The sequence below is a fragment of the Phoxinus phoxinus genome (assembly GCF_949152265.1).
Source record: "Phoxinus phoxinus genome assembly, chromosome: 15".
Classification (NCBI taxonomy): domain Eukaryota; kingdom Metazoa; phylum Chordata; class Actinopteri; order Cypriniformes; family Leuciscidae; genus Phoxinus; species Phoxinus phoxinus.
The window spans coordinates 30384479-30404319 of NC_136890.1; the positions used below are offsets into that span (position 1 = coordinate 30384479).

General features: G+C 37.3%; 1 protein-coding gene across 3 annotated transcripts in view; it reads right to left on the reverse strand.

Moving 5' to 3' along the window:
* ccdc120a (coiled-coil domain containing 120a) overlaps window positions 1–19841 on the reverse strand; it is a 32368-nt gene that overhangs the window by 7627 nt on the left and 4900 nt on the right. For 2 of the 3 annotated variants that reach the window (XR_013800598.1, XM_079638808.1), the window contains exons 2-8: window positions 6136–6284; window positions 5937–6018; window positions 4832–4953; window positions 3655–3771; window positions 3435–3558; window positions 1603–1659; window positions 290–431 (exon numbers count right to left, since the gene is read on the reverse strand). Coding sequence is in view for 2 of the 3 variants with exons in the window: in XM_079638808.1 (XP_079494934.1) it covers window positions 290–431; window positions 1603–1659; window positions 3435–3558; window positions 3655–3771; window positions 4832–4953; window positions 5937–5988 (614 nt within the window). In the remaining variant the exon portion in view is untranslated. Of the gene's footprint in view, window positions 1–289; window positions 432–1602; window positions 1660–3434; window positions 3559–3654; window positions 3772–4831; window positions 4954–5916; window positions 6019–6135; window positions 6285–19841 lie in introns of all 3 variants that reach the window. The other variant, XM_079638809.1, reaches the window with a different exon arrangement.

A 19841-nucleotide genomic window follows, 5' to 3' on the forward strand; every position in this document is an offset into this window, starting at 1 on the left:
TTTTATTATACAGTGATATTTTAATAGTCACATGATGAATATAGTTACTGCTGGGGTTACAATTTACAATGTCTTTTAGATTTTTGCCAAAATAACCATGAGTAGCAAAGAGCCTTTGTTCTAGAATCGGCTATAAATTACAAACCACATACATTTTTCCCCATCTAAATGAGGTGATTCCAGATCAGCTTTTCAATGCGGATTCACCTTTGGATCTACATAAAGTGGAAAAACAGCTGTTCCTACTTTCTCATGCTGAGCATGAAAGCAAATTGAGCTGAGCGAGTACCTGGCAGAGCTGGCCACAGAGTTGCGGCGAGTTTTTATCTCGTAATAGATCTCCACGGGGGAGAGCTTTCGAGAGAACCTGTTGTCTGGACTCCCCGAGACCAGCCGGGGACGTGAGGGTGACAGGCCGTCAGAGGCGTCTTCTGAGGGAGAGAGAGAGAGAGAGAGAGACTTCAGGGGTTGAAACAGTTTCATAGTTATACACTTTCAAGACATACTGCCGTTCAAAGGTTTGGAGTCGGTATGATTTCTGAAAGAGTCTCTTATACTCACCAAGGCTGCATATATTTTATATTCAAAATATAGTAATATTGTGAAATATTTATTCAATTTAAAATACCAGTTTTCTATTTGAATATATTTTAAAATGCAATTTATCTCCAGTCTTCGGTGTCACATGATCCTTCAGAAATCATTCTAATATGCTGATTTGATGCACAAGAAATGTTTCTCATTATTATATCAGTGTTGAAAACAGTTTTTGTGGAAACCGTGGTTCTTTTTTCAGGATTCCTTGATGAATAGAAAGTTCAAAAGAACAGCATTTATTTGAAATAGAAATCTTATAAATGTCTTTACTGTCAATTTTGATCAATTTAATGCATCTTTGCTGAATAGTAATTTATTTTCTTTCTTTTTTTTATTACAGACCAGAATATTGAAGAGGTTAATGTGTGTAACAAAGATGTTCTTATACCGGTAATAAAATTTCATTAAATAACAAAACAAAGCAAGTGTGATCTGTGATCAAATGCTGTACAAGCTAGATGTGTGCACTTGGTTTGATATTTGTATCAACTTTCTTATTAGATGACATTTCAAGGACACAAAGGGCGAATAAAGGAGAGTTGTTATGTATAGATTACAGCAAAATTCATATCTGATTGCCATACCCTCAGAAAATAAGCACAATCAATGACTTTTCACTATTAACTAATTTGTTTAGTCTTTATTGCTATTATTGACAACTTTTTACTGTGATTTTTTTTTTGTTATTTGTACTGATGCTTTGGCAATATTGTATATAAATCATTTAATCACATTTCTTAATCGAAACTGAAAACTGAGAGAGAGAGAGAGAGAGAGAGAGAGAGAGAGAGAGAGAGAATGTGTGAGAATGAGAAATGCCACAGGGAGAGGATTAGTTCAGTGAGTGTTAATAACAGGCTTTTTGACTCATTGATGTGAAGACTCTAATGACCCCCGCGGGACTCTCCATCCACTAAACTCATCCTGCCATTGTAATAGTGCTTCTTATCTCTCTCGCATTCATTATCCTGCTAATGTAAAGCGCTGATCCGTGCCATAGCTCACCGGTGTCCTGATTGGTGGAATCTGACGTGGAGCTGCTCTCTGACTTCACCGCGTTATCTGAGGATATAAACATTCACACATTACATAACGGAACTTATACACACATTACATGATCACATTAACACACTGTATTGGCTCTGTGCTGCTGATAATGGATGAGGGTGTAATATTGTCCAATGGTCATTTTATGTGCTAGACATGAAGAAAGTCAGCTAAATCTGACAAAACCTTTATCCTAGATGTCCTCGAAGCTAAAAATGTGGATAAAAGTTCTATTTTTCTAATTTTTTTGTTTTATTTATAAAATTGTAGAGATATGTATTAATGATTTTAACTTGCATTTTTAACTATTTATTATTTAAAGAGGTTTGACTCTAATGTGATAATTAGTATATGTAAAAGACAAAGATTCAATTGTTGCAATAAACAAACAAAAAAAAAACAGAAAAAAAAAGTGTGTGTTTGTTCATCATCATTTTAGTAATAATGGCCGGAAACAGGCCGGTTACTCAACACTTCCTGTTGCACAATGTCTCGTGTATCTCATTTAAGGTGGACTGTTTTCCATGTTTGCACACAAGAGACAACTTTCCCTTCTAAACTAATACCACATACACAAACATGCAAGCATAATCAACTTTTCCCACGGTCCAAAGCCAGACCACCAGTCTGACACTGAACTGGTCTGACCCGTAGTAAACCACTCACAAGCCAAGTCTGATCAGGTCATTAACCAGATTTACATGAGTTAAGCACCACATGTACTGTAATATCAGAATAATTGTTAATATGATTATCTTGAAACTGATCTCTGAGTCTTTAGTTTGATCTGTTAACCAGTCTCTGTTACCTCAGCACAGTTCAATCAGCCATTAGCTCAGTCTAATCTATAATCATGACTGTATGTCAGTTTGATCACAGCTGGTTTGCTCAGTTTGATCATGGACCGAGCAGAGACAAACATTATCGATTTGTTAATTAGTTGAGCAGCTAGTATAAATAATCCATTTGTATGTGTTTACTGGGTTTAATGGACTGGGTTTATAAGAATATTATTCTTCCATCTGCTCCTTTCAGATCATGGAAATGTAAAGGAAAAATTTAAATGAATTGTATGTGATTAGTACAAACAATGCATTTTCATGAAAAGAATAAAAGAGAAATGAATGAAAATGAATGAAAAAAGGACAAAAAAAAAGATAATTCTCAATGGGCAGTTGACATGCTATACTTTAGTTAAAAAAAGTATTATAATAATTATAATAATTATATATACAGTCACCTCAAAAAGTATTTGGATACTTGGTTTGATTAATGACATTTTTTAAATGTGCTTAAAATGTCCAAATATTTTTTAGGCCATGCCGTTCAAAAGTTTGGGATCAAAACTTACAGTAAAGAGATTTATAATATTACAAAAATATTTCAAATGAATGCTGTTCTTTGCAAATTTCTGTTCATCAAACAATCCTAAAACAAAATGTTTTGTGGTTTCTAAAAAAATATTGATAAAATAACATTGATAAATATCAGAAATGTCCAGAATGATTTCTAAAGGATCATGTGACTAGTGACTGGAAAATTCAGCTTTGGATCACAGGAATAAAATTACATTTAAACACTTGTTTTAATTTGTAATGATATTTCACAACATTATTGTTTTTACTGTATTTTTGATCATATAAATGCAGCCTTGGTGAGCAGAAGATGCTTCTTTCAAAAACATTAAAACATCTTTCTGCATATACTGTATATATGAGTAAGATTTTCCCAGACACAAATTTCAGGCATGAAGTGGTGTTTTATTTCCTGTGAATATTCCCCAAACCCACCTGTGTGGCATCCTCTGTGAACGGTTCGTTTGCTGTGAGACGGATGCTGCTCTGAATCCACGTGCCTGCGGAGGGCGCCGCTGAACAGAGTTTTCTTTGTCTTGCGCTGATAGGCGTCCTCTTCCTAAGCCAGCACAAACATTGAGCAACTTATGATGTTTATCCATCATGTCTCCAATATCAATTTAGTGGCCACCCATATCATCTCAAATCCACACACCTCATTTTTCGTGTTTTGTTTGGAGCTGCTGCGGGACACGCCAGCCCTGCGCCGCACATGCGGGACTTTCTCTCCGGTTTCCAGAGGATACTCATGAGGAACTTCACCCGTCATTTCCTACAAAATGTATGACGAGCAAACATGAACGAGATGACTTTGTTTCATTATTATTTTTAATATATTAAAGCAGCCATGTTTACTTTTGTAGAATGTTATATTTATTTATATTTATATTCATTTATTTTAATTCACAAACATTTCATTACTTATATTTTTACTTAAATTATTGTTTAATCTAATTTCATCTGTAGAATTAAACAGGTTGTTTTGCTGCTATATGTTCTATATGTACATGTGCTCTATTATGATTGGCTAACATTTATGAGTGTGAAATAAATAATGTTATTTCTAGTAAGACACTGTTAATATGGTCATGGATGTGACATCATAACCACAACAATTTTGGAATGACACGTATTATCAGCTTAATTTTCATAAGCAATCTCTGGAGGGAGTTTTGCGTTATGAATGTTTGAGTGTCACATTATGCACATTATTTCAAAAGAGAAAGAAAAATCCTCTTTTCTACTCCTTTACATTGATTTTTAATCCAAAAATGAAAATTATGTTATCATTTACTCATTTATTATGTTGTTCCAACTGAAGAATGTGGGTAATCAAAGCCATAGTATTTTATTCCCTATGGATGTCAATGGCTGCTGTCAACTGTCAACATTCTTCAAAATATCTTATTCTGTGTTCAGCAGAAGAAAGAAATACATACAGGTTTGGAATAACTTGAGGGTGAGTATAACATGACAAAATCTTGGGGTGAACTATTCCTTTAAGACATGAAGCACATCAGTTAACGTTAAATGTGTAAAACAAGCATTTTAAATGCCAAGCTTGTTGAGACACAAGTATGAGCAAAGATCAGATGGGCTTGTGCCGGCGTCACATGATCTGGCAGCTGTGTGGTTCAGCAGTGACACCAGGGAGAAATACAAAGTTTATCGTGTTGAACTTTCTGAGAGCTTCGTTCTATGAAACTAGAACAAGTTCTAAATATCTACATAATTAAATTCTAATTTGAACGTCAATTCTGCATCCTGTTGGTTCCCTCAATTCGAATTAAATTCAGGGATGTAATTGGACTTTAAAAGGATGAGACACTGACCGCCTCCTGCAGACACACACGTTTGAGTTCTGCTAATCGAGTGTTGAGCAGCGACTGCAGACTTCTCCTACGCTCCTGCAGCTCCACCATCCGCTCCGCGTGCTGCTTACTGTCCTGCAGCTCTGCAAACACACACACACACACACACACACACACACACGTCATGTTACCTCAGACTGACTCATTTGAATTGTTTTACACTAGAGTTCAAAAGTTTGGGTTGGGTATGATTTTTATGTTTTTGAAAGAAGTCTCTTTTATTTGAACAAAAATAAATATTTTTTATATTATGATATATTGTGATATATTATTAAAATGTAAAAGAATTGTCTATAATATATTTTGCATCATTACTCCAGTCTTCAGTGACACGTGATCCTTCAGAAATCATTCTAATATGCAGATTTGCTGCTCAAGTAATATTTCTTTTGTTATTATCAAAGTTGATTTTTCAGGATTCTTTGATGAACAGAAAGTTCAAAAGAACAGCATTTTTTAAATACATTATAAATGTATTTACAGTCACTTTTGATCCATTTAATACATCCTTGTTGAATAAAAGTATTATTATTATTTTTTTAACTAGTGTAAAGGTTCTAATTTTCAGAACTACCGGTATATTTTAAATTATATATATACAGTATATAGCCAATATATATATATATAGTTTTTTTAGGTTCCTAAATTTTCCCCTAGTCAGGAAAGTCTTGACAGTTTTTTTTTATTATGATTACAAATGCTAGAATAGTAATACATCAAATTAAAGAAAACCTACATAGTTTAAACCTACGTATTTCTTAAATCTTAAATAGTTTAAATCCTTATCCAGTAATCAAGAATGACTGGGAAAGACATGGAAAAGCACTGGTCAAAAAATCTGATTATGGGTTACTAGTATCCTGACATTCCCAAATTGGACAGCGTTTGTCCTTTTTACTTGTAAAATAAGATGTAAAGGTGAAGCATGTCATTTCTTGCATCGCAAAACATTTAATAAGATTTAGACCCTTTATGAAGATGTTCTCCTTGAAAGGTCTTGAGAGGATATTTGGTCGCCACAATAACAGACAAAAAAAAACACACACAGGCACATGGAGGCGCTCACCAGGGCCTGTTATCAGGTGACTTTTGACCTCCATGTCATACGTCTTTTGCATCACCTCACTGCCTCCTGATTGTTAGTTTACCTACAGAGAGACAAGAAAAACAAACCAAACATTACAATGACGAATGTCTCTGGCAGAAGACTTAGCTGGATTCTACTCAGATCAGACAAGCGTGTAAATAGCTCACACGTTTCTTACCTTCTCACGGTTTAGTACCAGTCATATGTCCTGCAGAGATTGGGACTTGTGGCCATGAAGCAGAAGCTGCTGGGTGTTGCTGCAGTTCTGAGACTGGCCTGAGGGGGGAGCCACTGTGCTGCTGCACAACGCTTCACGGACTTTATGCCCTGAAACACAAAACAAACCATATATGAGACACTGGAGACGCCCCACACACAAGAGCTCTGAGTCTGACTGAGAGGCGGCTTTGAAGACAGTCTCAGATCAATCGCTTATATAACTGATGGAACAGGCGAGGTTTAGGAGATGTGACTGGTGTGCATGAAATGGATAGCAACTCAGATTATATGGTCCTCCTGGAGAAATTGGATGAGAAGTGAGTTCATAGTGAGATTTTGATTGCAAGCTTTTGTCTTAGCCAAACGGATCAGTTTGAGACATTAATGAGACTTTCTCTTGAAGACTTTTTCACATGAGAACAATCAGAGAAAGAGACGTCTCTCAAATCTATGAGAAACAATTGAGATATTAAAGAGATTTCAGTGTGATTTTTCAAGGTTTATTAGTTGTCTAATAAGCCTGCCATTTTATATTATGAATATTGTTGGCTCTTTGGCAAATTGCTTTTCTTCTTTTGTAAGTCGCTTTGGCTTTGGATAAAAGCATCTGCTAAATGCATAAATATAAATCAATGGAGGGAAACCTAAGATTTTATAGCTTTCTCTGGTGTACAAATGAAAAGATATGAGATGTTTTTAGAGCTTTCAGTAAATTGCTGTTATTGTTAACTAAAAATAGTATTAAAAATCATTTTCATTCATTTAAATGTTATTTTAGTATTAATTATATCTTATTATAGTATTTTTATTTTGAATTCATTGTATTTATTTATAATAAATACATAAATACATAAATATGTATTTATATTTTGTTTATACAAATGTATAAACTTAAAAACCTACAGGAAAATTAGAAATGCTGTCTTGGCAACTTAAATAAAGTAAGTTTAAATAAAAGTAAAACAAAAATTAAATAAAATCTAAATAGAAATAATTAAAAGAAAATGATAAAAATGAAAAAAGCACATAGCAAAATGACAAAAAAATAAAATATATACATATATTCAACATAATAATAAATACTAAATGATACTAAAACAACACTCCTTCAATAGTAGAAATATATGAGGTCAATTTGAGATTTTATTTTTAGTTTATTTGCACTTTCAAGATGGTATAGTTGGCCCAAGTCACATTCACATCTGATTTTTCCCCCATCAAATTCACATGTAATTGCCTGTGGGAACTCCGGACAGGAAGTGGACTGTGGTGTGCAGGAAGTGGCTCGTGAAGCAGGAAACCAGTGCGGGAAACAGAAATGGGAGGCTCAGACTGACCCATAAAAACAATACGGGCAGAAATCCTCACGCACAAAAACACTCTCGCAGGGCACGAGTCATTTCCTAGGATCAGCCGTAAACAAGGAGCACAATGAGGAGAGAGGTCGAAAAACCTCAAAAACTGCATCTCACGCTGTTTCCTGTCTGCAACCTAAATAAACGTCAAAAAACCCAAATGTTTTCAGCTTTAACGCCCAGTGGTGATCTATTCTTCACAATGCAGTTTTTCAAGCACAACCATCAGGAAGTAGTTATTATCTCGGCTGCATGAGATGGGCGGCTCTCTCTGGACGGCCCGGAGCGGCTCTCTCATTGAGAGCGCATGAATGATGGGTGTCTCAGAAAAATGTAGAAGGTTCTAATTATAAAGAAGGATCAATAGAGTCATATGCAGAAATAACTTGGAGAAAATGGTAGCAGATGAGTGAAGCACACAACGTAATTAAAAAAAAACAATAGAACAGTGCAGGTATTGTGTGTTGTCATGACCTAATCGTGCCCGTCACACACACTCGAGGGTCAAGGGAGGACAAATAAAAGCGAGTGGGCCGATAAACGTAACACAAATATGTGCATGTTGCTAGAGCAAACACAGCGTCTTTGCCTGTCTCGGTTTGCCTAGTGTTGGGTTTCAGCTAATGGAGTCACGCTGTTGTCAGTTTGAGCTTGATAAGATCCCTGATCCTGCTGGTGCCCTGCATCGAGGAGATGTTGAAGAACCACTCGAGTCTTCCAGCAACGTTTGCCAATTTTGAAGCTTTCACTGTAGCGTTCACCTATTCACCAAATGTTTTGATGAAACCTTTTCACAATATTTGACCATTCCAAGTTATTTCTCATAACAGCAGCATATGTTGATCTCATTTCCCTATTGAAAGAGGCCATATTTTTAAAGTCTTAATTTTTATTTTGGGGTCTGCTGAAAAAATTGGTTTGAACGTTCAAAAACACATAATTTTCCCCATATTCTCCATTGTTGCAGCACCTCACTTCCCAGTCTGTCAGAAACATTTTGTTTAGTTCCTGTCTCTATGAAGCCCCTCCTTCCGAAAAACACAATCTGCTCTGATTGGACGGCTAGACCAGTGCGTTGTGATTGGTCCACCGCTTTGAACGTATTTCAGAAATGTCACGCCACTTACCATAAGTTTCAACACACTTCTAACGCAACTCAACTAGGCCTCGATCCTTTTATTTTGTGTGTATGCCTTGAGTGGGAATTATTTAACTGAGGAACAGCAATATTCTTTAGTGGTGTTTGCTAAAGAAAAAATATCTATTACTATTGCTCATTATTGTAGAGTGTTAAGGCCACCCCCTATCATACTGCCAGAACACCCTTGAATCTGTATTGTAAACACATAGCAACGCCCTGACAACCACACACAACTTATCAGGTTAAGAACTTCTGCACAACCAAACACTGCTCACATTGTCTGTGTAAAATATAAAAATCTAGGATAAATTCAGATTTTGCAAACCAGCATTAATTTAGGGACTATAAATATGCACTAGACAAGCTGTGCATGTGTTTGTGTGTAAGTGAGAGAGAGAGAGAGAGAGAGATTCACCAAATGTCATGACAAATGTTCTGCGGTCCTCACAAGGCTTGCCAGCATTCCACTCTCTCATGTCGGAGCCTGTATTATCACTTCTGTTCAGATGTTCATGAAAGCACAATCTGTCCATTTTTTATAGCCTTCCCGCATTCATTCCTCTTATTTTCTCTGTAAACGTGTTGCCTAATCCTTAACATGTAAAGGGACCATATTATACACTTTTGTGGCATTTCGTAGCATATTTTTTCCACAAATTTATATCTTTGATTCTATTTTATATGTGTATATATATATATATTCTGTACACACACACGCACACACACACACACACACACAAAGAGAAGACATTTTTAAATGTTAAAAAGTCTCTTATGCTCACCAAGACAGAATTTATTTGATCAAAAATATAGTAAAGCATTTAAAAAACAAAAAAAAATATATATATTTTGCTATTTATTTCTGTGATATACATGTGTGTGTATACAGTCATGTGAAAAAGAAAGTACACTATCTTTGAATTTTTGGTTAAAGTATTAGTCGTATTAGATTATGTAAAAAATCATCTGGTCGTAAGCAGGTCTTAATATTAGGTAAATACAACCTCAGATGAGCAACAGCACGTGACATATTACACTGTGTCATTATTTATTTAACAAAAATAAAGACAAAATGGAGATGACATGGGTGACAAACTGAGTACACCCTATGATTTAATTGCTTGTACTGTAGAACCACCTTTAGCAATCGTTTTCTAAATTACTATCAGTCTCTCACATCATTGTGGAGGAATTTAGGCCTGCTCTTCTTTACAATGTTGCTTTAGTTCATCGAGGTTTGAGGACATTTGTTTATGCACAGCTGTCTTAAGGTCCCGCCCCAACATTTCAGTCGGGTTGTTGAGGCCTGGACTTTAATTGGGCCAGTACAACCTTGATTCTTTTCTTTTTCAGCCATTCTGGTGTAGATTTGCTGGTGTTCTTGGGATCATTGTCCTGTTGCATGACCCAATTTCGGACAAGCTTTAGCTGTCGGGCAGACGGCCACACATTTGACTCTAGAATACTTTGGTATACAGAGGAGTTCATGGTGGACTCAGTGATTGCAAGATGCCTTGATCCTGTGGCTGCAAAACAAGCCCAAAACATCACCCCTCCATCAGCGGGATGCACAGTTGCTATGAGCTGTTTGTGCTGATATTGATGCGTTTGGTTTTCTGTGCTGGCCAAACATTTCCACTTTGGTCTCGTCTGTCCAAAATACATCGTTCCGAAAGTCTTGTGGTTTGCAGGTTTCGAGGCTTTCTCCTGGCAGCCCTTCCAAACAAGCCATACTTGTTCAGTTTTTTTCTAAGAAACGATCTGAGGAGAAAACGCAAAAGTGGTGTTGCGTTATCACTTTTTATTCTGCGTTTAGATGAGCGTTATGGGGGGGAAATCTGTGTGCATATGGTGACGCAAAAGAAATTCGAAAAAAAGTGAAATTCGATGTAGTGTGCACTCCAGGCAGCTAGGTGGCAATGTGAAGCACTGCCACACAACAACACCAAGTCCCCACGCCTGCGTACAACCAGAGCCCGTCTACGGAGAGCCTGTTCACTCCCTATTAAGTCCTATTGTACCGAATTTTGGTTGTAGTTCCACCAGAGTTCCACTGGGGGCGATCGCCCCTGAGTGCAAAATGAATGGGAGTCTATGGGGCTAGACGGCTAAATGTGTCCCTTTCAGCCGATTGCCGTTGAGAAATCTCAGATTTGATTGTAGGTTTGGCAAGTTCAACATGGGTTATAGGTCTAAAATTTAATGAACGAGTACTTATGTCCTTTCGATTTCTTACAGGTTGAGTTGTTGTTGCCCATAACACGCTAGCATTCTGCTAATGAACGCTGATTGGTCAGTGAAGGACTGGTTACGACCAGAGATACCGCTTGATGGCATCGTGGTATCTGAAGCGGGAACAGAATGTATTCTAGCAGAAACTCTTCTAGCACGTGTATTTACCTGTGTCAGCTGTGCTGGCGATGCCTCGAGAGAAAAGAAAGTGCAGAGCGCGAAAGCACCACAGTGACTGAAGGATTGCCGTAAAGCAGTATCTCTGGTCGTACAATGTGTATGACGTCATTGACATTTTGAAAGACTTTTTAAAGCAAATAAGTGACTCTAAAAAATCTAACACCCAGCAATGTGCAATTTCTTTGCATCTCCTTTCGAATACAACATTCAAATTACTAGACAAAAAATTATATCTTGAGAAAAGTGGATTTTGAGGGGTATAGCTCCATAGACCTCCATTCATTCTGCACTCGTCCTGTGAGCGCCCTCATATGGAATCAGAGTGGAACTGCAACCAGTCAGAAGCCGGAAGTGTAGCGAGAGTGAACCTTCTCCCCTTATTAGACATTCTCTGGTACAACTTTCATTCTACTTCTCTCCCTATTACTTTTGCGTTTTTACCCTTTAGACGGAAGCGCCGGTGGAGTGTTTTTAAGATTTCCACTCTGGAGGGTGGTTTCACTTTTTTGCGTTTTTAAGCCCCAAAAACGCTGTCGCCGTGTAAACGAAAGGCACATCTGATAAAATATTTTTACGTTTTCACCCGCGAGCGTTCTCGTGTAAACAGGACCTAATTGTACTGCCATGAACTTTAACATAACTACGGCCTGTATAGTCTCAGATGTAGTTCTTGGGTTTTGTGCAGTTTCTCTGAGCGGTGCACGGTCTGACCTTGGGGTAAATTTGCCGGGACGTCCACTCCTGGGAAGATTGGAAACTTGAATGTCTTGAATGTTTTCCACTTGTGAATAATCTTCCCTATTATAGAATAATGGAATAATGTACAATAACTTCAGATTGTTTGGAAATGGCCTTAACCTTACCAGATTGATGGCAGCAACAATTGCTTCTCTAAGATCGTTGATGTCTTCCTCCCTTGGCATTGTGTTAACACACATCTGAATGATTAGCAGCATCTGACTGCTACTTAATTTCAAAAAAAAAAAAAACGGTGTACTTAGTTTGTCACACATGACTTAAAGATTTTGGCCTAGGATTTGTTAAATAAATAATGACACACTGTAGTATGTCACGTGTTGTTGTTTATCTGAGGTTGTTTTTACCTAACTGTAAGACCTGCTAAGGACCAGATGATTTTTTAAATACGTGAAACCATATAAATTACGGTTAGAGGGTGTACTTCCTTTTTCACATGACTATATCTATATATATCTATATCTATATATATGTTAATGAATTGATGGTTGTGCCATGATAAGCTGTAACAGACAGCACATCATTCTTTCTGTTTTTCCCCTCTTTTTTCTTTTTCTCTGATCCTTACAATCATGACCTTGATGTTTCACATAACATCAACAATTTCAAACTGAAGCAGAATGGCCATTTTTTTCTCAGGACTGCAGAATTGTCTCCTCTGGGAACACTCTCTGTAATCTTTCCTTCTTGCAGAAAGCGCTGAAGTTGGGGGTCAGCAGGTTTTTTGGCTCCCTGGACTCTCTGTGACCTCTCTGATCTCAATGGTATCTGACAGACGTGTTCTCTACTGTTCCGTGCCTCCGTTAATTAATCCCACACTAACGAGGAAGTGTGGACACCGCTGCGTTTCCACATCACCGGACTGCACCGAAACCATCTAGCTTTCTTCACTGCAAAACTAAATGCAGTCACACTATATGGGTCACTCAAAAGACAACTACACTCAGTCAAAACAAGTTTTTCTAAACCAGGAAAATCACAGAGACTTGGGGATTGGCTCTTTTGGGCCAGTGAGCAACTACCCAGCAACCACTCAGAAAGCCCTAGCAACATACTTAAAAAGACTCCAAACACCCTAGCAACCCCTGGCTACAAACTACAACACCCTAACATGGTGGAAGTGAGATTTGCATGGACAAACATCACTCAAATTTTCTGCAAAAAAAAAACATCTTAAAATGATAGACAAACTGTCATTTTCTCCATGTATAATTAAAGAAAATGAGAGCACCAACATCTGGCAGTCCTAACTTTCGCCTGAAGTCATCCTGATTCAGATAATGGTGCTAAACAGATGCATGTGTGGCATTGCTCTTCCATATGAAGGTCAATGGGGGCCAAATGGCATCAGCTGAAGAATGTCCTTACCCACAAGTAAGTTAAGAGTGAAGGTCTAAATGGTGTCTATTGCTCATCAAGACATAAATAGCTTTGACCAGAATAAAAACAAACCAACAATAAACAAAACAGAAAAGAACATATGAAGACTAACACATTCCTAGAAGTTTGGAGGTTTCCACCGCAGACAGCATTTTCCCAAGATCCAAAATTATCAACATTTCTCTTTTTGAGCAAGACAGAGTTGGTTTGGTAAAACAAGTATGTTATTTTGTTCAAGCAACATGCAACTTAATGGTGAAGTTTTTTGTTTTAAAATCTCTAGTGGCACCAAATGGAACTGCAAAAATAATGATTGATACTGATTGGAACTGATTGTTTTAAATATAACTGATTATAATTTAAAAAGATATATATTTAAAAAAAATGTAATTCATTTTATATATATATATATATATATATATATATATATATATATATATATATATATATATAGTCATATGAAGTCAAAAATGCATACTTAAAAAAAAAAATTATCCTCAGTTATTATGTATTAACATCCAAGAAAATTACACACTTCAACTATAAGCGGTACAAAACCAATCAAATTCCAGTTAGCTCTCTACTGATTTGATCTGTTGTACAAATCACCACTGCAGAAACTCAGAATCACGTTTACTTTGGTTTGGTTTTATGTTCCAGGACAATGCTGTATGTATGCAGTAAACTGTTGTCACTTTGGCCAGAGCGCATGTTTCTATGTTTAATTGCCAGCAAGTCTCTCCGAGACCAAATTCACAGCGCTAGTGACTACATCTTGCCTTGAGAGCCTGGGAGTTTCCTCCATAATGAACATGAAAGTGCAGTGAAAAGAAAGCAAACCAACTTCCGAATCCCATGTGGTCATTTGTCTCTGTTGTACTCAAGCATGAATCAGGTCTTGGCCTTTATGCGCAGGTCAGGTGATGCCAGTGAACCTTCCGGTCATGCTGAACTTTTGGCCCAGTTTATAAAGGAAACACGGGCCGTTGATCATTTACTGAGATGGTTACATCACGCAACATCTGCTGAGGTTCCTGGTCATGTACAACTCAACCAGTCAGAGGGGTCTCCCAGGGGTCTCGAAAGGAAACAGTTGGTGCACACCTTGATGCTCTTTGCTTCTCACCACACCAGCACCTTGATGAGTTCCCATATCCTTCTCTTCCTCACTACTCTGAAAAATCTGTTGTGCCTCCACCCCCGTCCGTCTCCTCTCAGCAGGCTGAGCAAAGGCCACATTTCCTCTGACTGGCAGCAACAACAGCTCCGGCTGAGCGGAGTCAGGACGGCTGCAGACAGCAGATGGACTCAACACATGAACCAGCACCCCCCATTTCACAATCTCCATCACAACCTAAAGCAAAGATCACGCATTACAAAACAGGAATGTTGGTGGAGTTATAGAAGGTGACAATATTTTGAGACATTTCACGGGTCAGATCTTCTGCAGCCGGGCACTGCTTGGATGGCGATCTCATAATGCAGCTTACACATACAGTGTCGGTCAAACATTTTGGGTTTAGGCTTTTTTTTTTTTTGTAAAGGCATTTATAATGTTACAAAAGATTTTTATTTCAAGTAAAAGCTGTTATATTCATCAAAGAATCCTGAAAATAATTATTTCACAGTTTTCACAAAAATATTAATCAGCACAACTGTTTTGTAATTTTTTTCCTGTGATGCAAAATTTTCAGACAGAGTCAGACTATATTTGCATTTGACTATACAAATGTCGACTACAATTTAGATTTTCCGTCACAGCGTTTTCTCCATATTTACGATTCTTCGCAGCCTTTAGCCGCTGCCTACAAGGCACTGTATCCTTCACTGGAAACCGAAAATAAAATAAAAACCTACTTAAATGCCTTAATTGAACTAAGGCCGAATCCTGGCCTAATCTAAATCCTGTCTGTGAATCCAGGCCTTTGAATTCTTGCACACGGGAACAATATAAATCGACACCATTATGACTAAAAGTTTGCTAAGAAGTATTTCCTACAAAAGCAAGGCAGTATTTGACTCTGGTAAGTGTATCCATAGCAGACTGATGGGAGTGGCCTTGGGCGGCAACCTGCCCAGTGCATTATGGGGTCAATTTGGCAAAAGGGAATACAATACCGATTTCAAAACATTTTCACCTTTCTACTGCATAGGCAGCCAAGTTTTACTGAAAGCCCTTTAAGAGATGTGCACACAAATATATGATTAAAACAGAAAACAATGCTTTCCAGATGATGCACACGAGGCATGTTTATTAACATAAACAGAAATGATAAGTGAAGCATGTTGGACATGCAGAAATGGTGTGAGGTGCCCACATTTAGTGTGAAGAGAGCCAAAGCCCTCAGTGTGCTGGCACAATCAGGACCAGCTGCATTCATGCTGAAGTGTCATGTTTGGTCATGATGCTGGTTTCATCATTCTGCCGGATCAGCAAAGTCGAAACATGCAACAATGTATTTCTTTCCATTAGCACAGTTAGCAAATGTCCTCACAGTCCACCCAGATCATCAATGCAAACTAAGCAACAAGTGATTGCTTAACAACTATGAGCTCATTAACTTATGACCGTCCACATTTGCAATACTGTTCAAAAGTTTGGGGTCGGTATGATTTTTAAAAAATAAATAAATTTTATGCAGCAATTATATTGATCAAAAGTGATAGTAAAAATATTCATAATGTTACAAAAAAAACTATTTCAAATTTTTAACTTTATATTCATTAAAGACTGCTATTTCTCATAACATGAGATATGTTTCTTGAGCAGCAAATCAACATATTAGAATAATTTCTGAAGGATTATGTGACATTGAAGACTGGAGTAATGATGCTGAAAATTCAGCTTTGCATCACAGGAATAACTTACTAATTGTTTAAAAATTTATTCAAATAGAAAACAGTTATTTTAAACTGCAATAATATTTCACCATCTTGCTAGTGAGCATAAGAGGTTCCTTAAAAAAACATTAAAAAATCTTATTGACCACAAACTTTTGCAGAAGTCTTAAAGGTACAGTAGCAAGTCTGGTTTTAATGTTTTAATGATCATAAAGAGGGTGATAAAGGGTCAAAAATAACTAAATTATGATAGTTTTGAGGGAAATAAATCTTTAATAACATTCTAAAATGCTATAATAATAAAAAGTCAATTATGACCATTTAAAACTAATCCCTAATCAGGGAAAGAATAATAGTGTGTGCCATTATAGCTAATTCAATAATTTTACATTTAGCAAACATCTATTAACTGTGATTCATGCTGGTTGCCTCAAGAAAAGAAAAAAACATGGCACACAGGCATCCTGGCTTCATTTTCCTGATTTTAATCCGCGCTGAACACGTTTTTTTAGCGTGCTTGTAAAAACAACAAATAACAAGTGCACCATCACAATTACATCCCCCACATAAAAACCTAATCATAGTCCTATTGTTAGGGCACGGGCGATAAGTGACGCTTTAATCTCACATCCAAGGACCTCTATGCACATAAAACTCTTTCAAGTCAGATGATGGGTAGGAAATGCAGTCCCATGGGGAACAGACCGCAACAACTACCTGTACATCTGGAAGACACATGCTGCACAAACATTCGTCTAAGGGCATCTACAACATCCATCTACTGCTGGGCGGCACGTTACAGCGAGCCACACCGGAGGCATCGACAACAAAAGCCCTGCCTCTGAAATCTGGTCCACATTGATCCAGAGCCAAAGCGTCGTATTAAATAAGCATTCTAGATAACAACACAAGGAAGACGCCTTCAGAGACGCGATTCTGGCAGCGGTGGTGAGCACTGCACTGCTGAAGACCACACAGGGATTGAGAAATTTATCCGAACCATCAATAGTCTAATCTTTCATAACGACGATTCAGAATGCAAGAGCTGCTCGGGATCTGAACACCGTGTGTGCGGCAACCTTTTTTTTTTTATGGGCTCCTGATGCCTGAAGAAAATTTACTGCTTTCTTTGATGTCTTTGAACTCGGTAGTGAAAATTTGAGCAATGAATCAATAGAGCAGAGCGCATTGCTACTTCAGCAACAAGTAGGACACAGGAAAAGCAGCAAAAATGTTTTTTTTTTTTTTTTTTGTTAAATAGAAATAAAGTAAAAATGTAAATAATTATTTTTTAGATTTTGTCAAGAAAATGTAATTGACTGCACAAAACTTGCTGCCACAAGGTGTTGTCGTCGCTAAGGTATATTAAACAGGGTAATAATTCATTATTAAAGGGGTCATGAATTGCATTATTTTATAAAGTTAACTGGGGTGCACTCATAATGCAAGTATGATTTTTACATCAAAAACTGTCATAATTTAGAAATAAAAGGCATTTTTCCTACCCTGATTTTAGCCCTCTGATTTGAACGCTCAGTTTGAAGGGGCGTGTCTGAGACTTCAGTGTAAACGCCCACTGCTGTGATTGGCTGACATCTCTGCATATGAAATAGCTAGCCTAGTATTACATGTGGAACTCTCTTGAAAACTTTTACCATGTTTTTACTATTACAGCTCTCAAGGTGAACAAATCGTGAAAAGTGTTAATTATAGCATTATATTTAAATCTACAGCATTATATTTAGATTGTGGCATGAAAGGTTGCAGTGATGAGCATTGTCAGTAGGGCTGTGTGATATTGAAGAAAAATGCGATATGCGATAACTCATTAAATAATGTGATATTCGATATGCGATACGATAATGCTAAAAGTGTGTAAAATAAACTTAAATTAACTTTAAAATATATTTAAAATGATATAACCTACATGTGTTTCACATTCTTTTTATGACAAGAAAACATCCTTATAACTTGTGAAAGTGAACATCAGTGTTTTACTGTAGCGTAAGAAGTGTTATTATAACATCAGTGTAAACCTCAGGGCTTCAGGTTATCCTACATTAGCTTTATTTAATAAAAGATACTGAATCATAAAATTTAAAAATAAAACATTGCTTAGTTTTCACTGTATGAATTAAATATATCCTGATTAAAGATACAAAACTTTGTCTTTTGTTCATGACCCCAGTTATTGCAAGCTGTTGTGATATGCATATCGCGATATATACATTTGCGATATTTCGATAATTTCGATATATTGCTCAGCCCTAATTGTCAGGTTGAGCGCATGAATGCAGTGACCTTGTCATTGCAACTCGATTTCGGCACTCAAACAAATGCGTTGCTAGGGTGTTTCTGGTGGTTCTAGTTGGTTACCCTTCATTACCATTACCATTACCCTTCAAATTGCGCAAATTGAAATTGCGAATTGAAAATACGCTCAATTTTGCAAAAACACCAATTTATATAAGTTACATAACACCGGTTAAGGGAAACTGCGTCATTTCGCAATAGTTTGATATGTGTCGATATTTAGAAAAAAATCGCAAAAGTTTTGCGCAAATCTGTAATGGAAACGCGACTAGAGACGTGTTCGGTGACAGTGAGCTGCATTACACAAGGGATTGAAACGGTGGCTACAAAGAAATCTCTAACGTTAATTTTGATCATGGCTTGTCTTGAAAAACGAAGACAATTTGATGGTCGTTGTAGGAGAAGTCACACTGCAGGACTGTGAGTCAAATCTTCGGACACTGCCAGAATATCGTCGGATGTCAAATTTGATCGCAGCGGTCATTAATCGGCTGTCGGTGAATATGTCAAACTAGCGATCAAAGACTTCAGATTTTAGCCTAGGATCAGACGGCCAAATCGTGGTCAAAATAACACAGTGTGCACCCGGCTTAACAACAAATTAATGAGTTGGGGTTAGTCGTTTAACAAACCCCTAACCCTAAGTATGAGGACTAGTAAGGCTAGTACCAAGGCTAATTGAAATATTTAAATAAAACGTTTATTTAAAAGAAAATTACAGAGTCAGAACGAGAAGTGCAGATGTATCCAGAAGGAGAGAAATGAAAGAGCATTGAAAACACAAGATAATTATGAGCGGATTAGACCTCAAAGAGAAACACATGGGCTTTAAAGAGACTGGGCTCATTCAAGCAGCTGGAATCATACGGATGCAAATTGGAAACTCATTTGAATATACAAAGCCAATGGGAAGGATTTTGTGTGTGTGTGTGTGTGTGTGTGTGTGTGTGTGTGTGTGTGTGTGTGTGTGTGTGTGTGTGTGTGTGTGTGTGTGTGTGTGTGTGTGTGTGTAGGTGATCTCATTCCTTTTCAGATCAATGTTCCACGTCTGACAACTTATAACTGGTTTACATTCATTTCCTCCACTATAAGTTTCTGAAGTTGTGAAAAGATGCAGATTCTGATGGTGAGTCAACGAGCCGGTCGGTTAATTGTCCGCTCTGAGATCATTCTGGGTTGGGCTGGACTGCAGGCGTCAGCTCTTTTGTGCGCTGTACATACGCCTCATTGCTAAAAGTCACTCCACCCGCCAAAAACACAAAACTACAGAGAAATCACAATATAATTGAGGTTTTGAACGGGTGCAAAGGTGGAAACCACCCTGTCCAGAAGTGCTGCTGACAGATAAACAGCTGAATATGAATGGACAGTGATTTTCATTTTCCAATGTTAAAATATGCAGAGACAACTATTAGTACCCCTTTGTAAGATGATTTAGTTTAAGGGAAGGATTTTCTGTTTGTCCAA